General features: G+C 26.3%; 1 protein-coding gene across 2 annotated transcripts in view; it reads right to left on the reverse strand.

Annotated features, from left to right (window-relative positions):
- The window catches only part of LOC107492639 (calcium-transporting ATPase 4, plasma membrane-type), a 9400-nt gene extending 6491 nt beyond the window's left edge, over positions 1-2909 (reverse strand). For both annotated transcript variants that reach the window (XM_021126505.2, XM_016113687.3), the window contains exon 1: positions 2600-2909. In XM_021126505.2, coding sequence (XP_020982164.1) covers positions 2600-2776 — 177 coding nt within the window. In that variant the 5' untranslated portion in view covers positions 2777-2909. The remainder of the gene's footprint in view (positions 1-2599) is intronic.
- Positions 2910-3252: the final 343 nt, after the last annotated feature.

Genomic DNA, 3252 nt, shown 5'->3' on the forward strand with positions numbered 1-3252 from the left:
TCAATTGCGTCATTATATCATAAGCATAGTAAATTTCCTTATCACTCACATTAATTTACTATTATATATTTTTTTATTTTCTTTGACTAATGGTTTACGTTAATTTAACTACTTAAATATGTTATATTAATAAAAAAAACAATCAATAGTTTCCTAATTTTTTAACTCAAAGACAAATAAAAAAAAATCAATAGATCTAAAAAATTTATTTGTCTTTGAGATAAAAAATCAAAGGCATATTATCTTTTTTCTTTAATTATTAAATACGTTTGTAAAAAATTAAGTTAGGAGAATATTTCAAAAAGGTAACAGTAGTCAATTACCGAATATTCTAAAGACAATGGGACAATGGAACAACTACTAAAAGCTTAACTCTTTTTTGTGTGGGAAAGAGAAAGTAAAAAACCGGCCCCGATCATATTCATAACGAATAACTGATTTTGGGTTCACTAAAGATCGAACTCTTAACATTTTCGATTTAACGTTTTAATACTATGTTATAATATCACTCATCCCAAAAACTTCAATTGATGAAAAAATGTAACACTAATGATTATATCTTTAATACTCCATAAATTTTTATTGTACATATTATACAAATATTCCATTGGCTCCTCGTACTTTCCCTAAATATTAATATGAATTTACTTTTATAAAATTAATTTTCACTAAAATTGAATTGATGTCAATGCAATTGTATTTGAATATTTTTTGTCAAACATGATTTTTAAAAAACAAATATTATTTAGACGATATTAGTGAAAATTATATTAGAATACAAAATGACTCGAAATAACATAATGTATATTATTTTTTATAATAATTTTGTAATTTATTTTTATAGTAAAATAAAATATATTTTAAAAATAAACATTATTTTATGGTTTAAAATATAAAAAATTTATGTGTGTGCAAGTTTTATAATGTATGAATTAATAATAATATTTATTTTAAATAAAATTATACTATTTAATCAATTTATTTAAAACAATACTTATATAATTTAAAAATTATATACTTTTCTTCAAAAAATATATTTTTAACTAAAAGGAATACAGGAATAAGTCTTAGCACTCATATTGTAAAATAATTACAATAAAATGTAAAATCTACTAGAGAAGTGTATTTAAATTTAAATTTTATCGATATGATTGCTAAATATACATTGTTTTAATAATTAATTCTATTTGAAAATAAATATAAGATGCTTGTTTAAATTAAATAATAATTATTTTAAACATAGAAAACAATATTTTAAAGGTGAAAATAGATAATTAATATATTAACATTATTCTAATTTTAATATCTCAAAGTGAATGTGAGAACGCAAAAACAAGTTTCTAGTTGCGTTGCCCTCATCTAAAAGTACATCACGTTCAACTAGGAAAATATTACCCAAACATTTTGCTCTTCATTCAAATCACGCAAATGTGGATTTAGAGCATAAAACGGGAAACTAAACCTACACTTAAAACGCAATAATATTATGCAGCCCATAATTATCGGGGCGTAAGCGTCACATTAAAATTCAAGGATAACCTACCGTCCATCCAATAGTTTTTTCTTCATTTCTTAGGCACTCAAATTAAAGAGAGGTCACATCTCTGACAAATGGGAACAAAGGAATCAAATTAGTGATTAGGCCATTAGTCTATTTAACTAAGTGTTAAAATTTAAATTTAATTTTGTGTATGTAATAATTTTATTGATCAATAATAAATTTATAAATAATTTTAATATATAATAGATTAGTCTTTGACATACCAGAGAGATACCATGCCAAAAAAAAAAACATGGGAATAAAGGATGATACCATATCACCATTCAACGTGACATATGAGCCAAATTCAAATTCATCAAAAGGTAAGTGGACTTGACTATTTAGCATTTGCATTTAATAATATCAACACCCTTCTTATGAAAAAGTATAGCATCTATTTTACTTTTTCTGTTTTTATTATAGCACTGGTATAAGCTATGGTACAGTTCACTCTAAAAAGGGACAAACCCGTTCAATTGGAAATTGCAAGGTGGAGACTGGAGACATTCCCAATAAAACCCTGCTACCATCGATATTTTATGAGTTTAGTACGTATATTTAATATTTAAGGTTGTTATTAAAAGATGTTATCAAATATATTAAAAAATCATATTTTATATTTTTATAAAAAAAATTAATTGATAAGATTAATATAGATTTCGCTAAATCCTTATTTTATTTTTGTGTAATGTCTCTGGCTCTCTGCACCTTGGAGTCCGAGAGGCAAACCAGTTAGCTATACGTCATTTTCCGATTCCATTTCATAAACAACTACATCCACTTGCAGTTGCAGATATTAAGCTTAATTAATTAATTTCTCTCCTAATTATACAGAAGACGAGAAATTATTCTATAACTAGAAAGTTCGAATCTCAAAAGAGGATTATACTTACTTTTAATTGCGGACTACTATTTATGTTAGAACTTCATAATCATAATTAGTTAGTACCTTTTTAGTTTGATTCTCCACGTGAACGCGTTGTGAGATCTCAGAAAATTTTCAGAACAAGCACATGATAAAATGAAATGAAAAAAGGTAGAAGGAATGAAGAGTGGAACCTTGATACCGTGCTTAATCTGTTGAGCTTGGTCGCGTTTGTCGAGGTCGGCGACCATGCGGAATCGGCGGCGGCGGTTCTTGACTAAGCTGACGGCGGATCTCCAGCGGCGGAGGGCTTCGGGGGAGGGATTCTTGGGCTCTAATTCAAAGTCCTTCATGCTGAGGAGGCTATCCATGGTGGTGGCTCAGATTCAGAGAGGGTTTTTCAGGGAGTCTCTACGTATTTTAGTTGTTAGTACAATTCTTTCAACCTTTTATACTACAAAATAAAACAAAGCCCAACCATGTTTTTCTCTGCCTTTGATTGCTAAAACTTTCCATTTATAATAAGTATAGAGTTGGACAAAACCGTCCTTAAGCTCCATGAATATTTAAAAATATATTTAAATTTTTTCTTTTTTTTTTAATTTATACATATCGATTTTTATATTTAATTTATCTTATTTTAAAAATTCTTTTATATATGCATATGTATATTGCTTAGATCAATATAACAAAAATTTTGTTGAGTTTAAGATATAAGTAAACAAAAAATTGATGTATTTAAATTTTGATATGGACAAAAGAGTTAAATATATTTTTAAATTTTTAAAAATTTAATGTTCGTGAACTAAAAAATCACAGACCTATTACAATTTATTAAAAGTTATAA

Source organism: Arachis duranensis, chromosome 6, assembly GCF_000817695.3.
Source record: "Arachis duranensis cultivar V14167 chromosome 6, aradu.V14167.gnm2.J7QH, whole genome shotgun sequence".
Lineage (NCBI taxonomy): Eukaryota > Viridiplantae > Streptophyta > Magnoliopsida > Fabales > Fabaceae > Arachis > Arachis duranensis.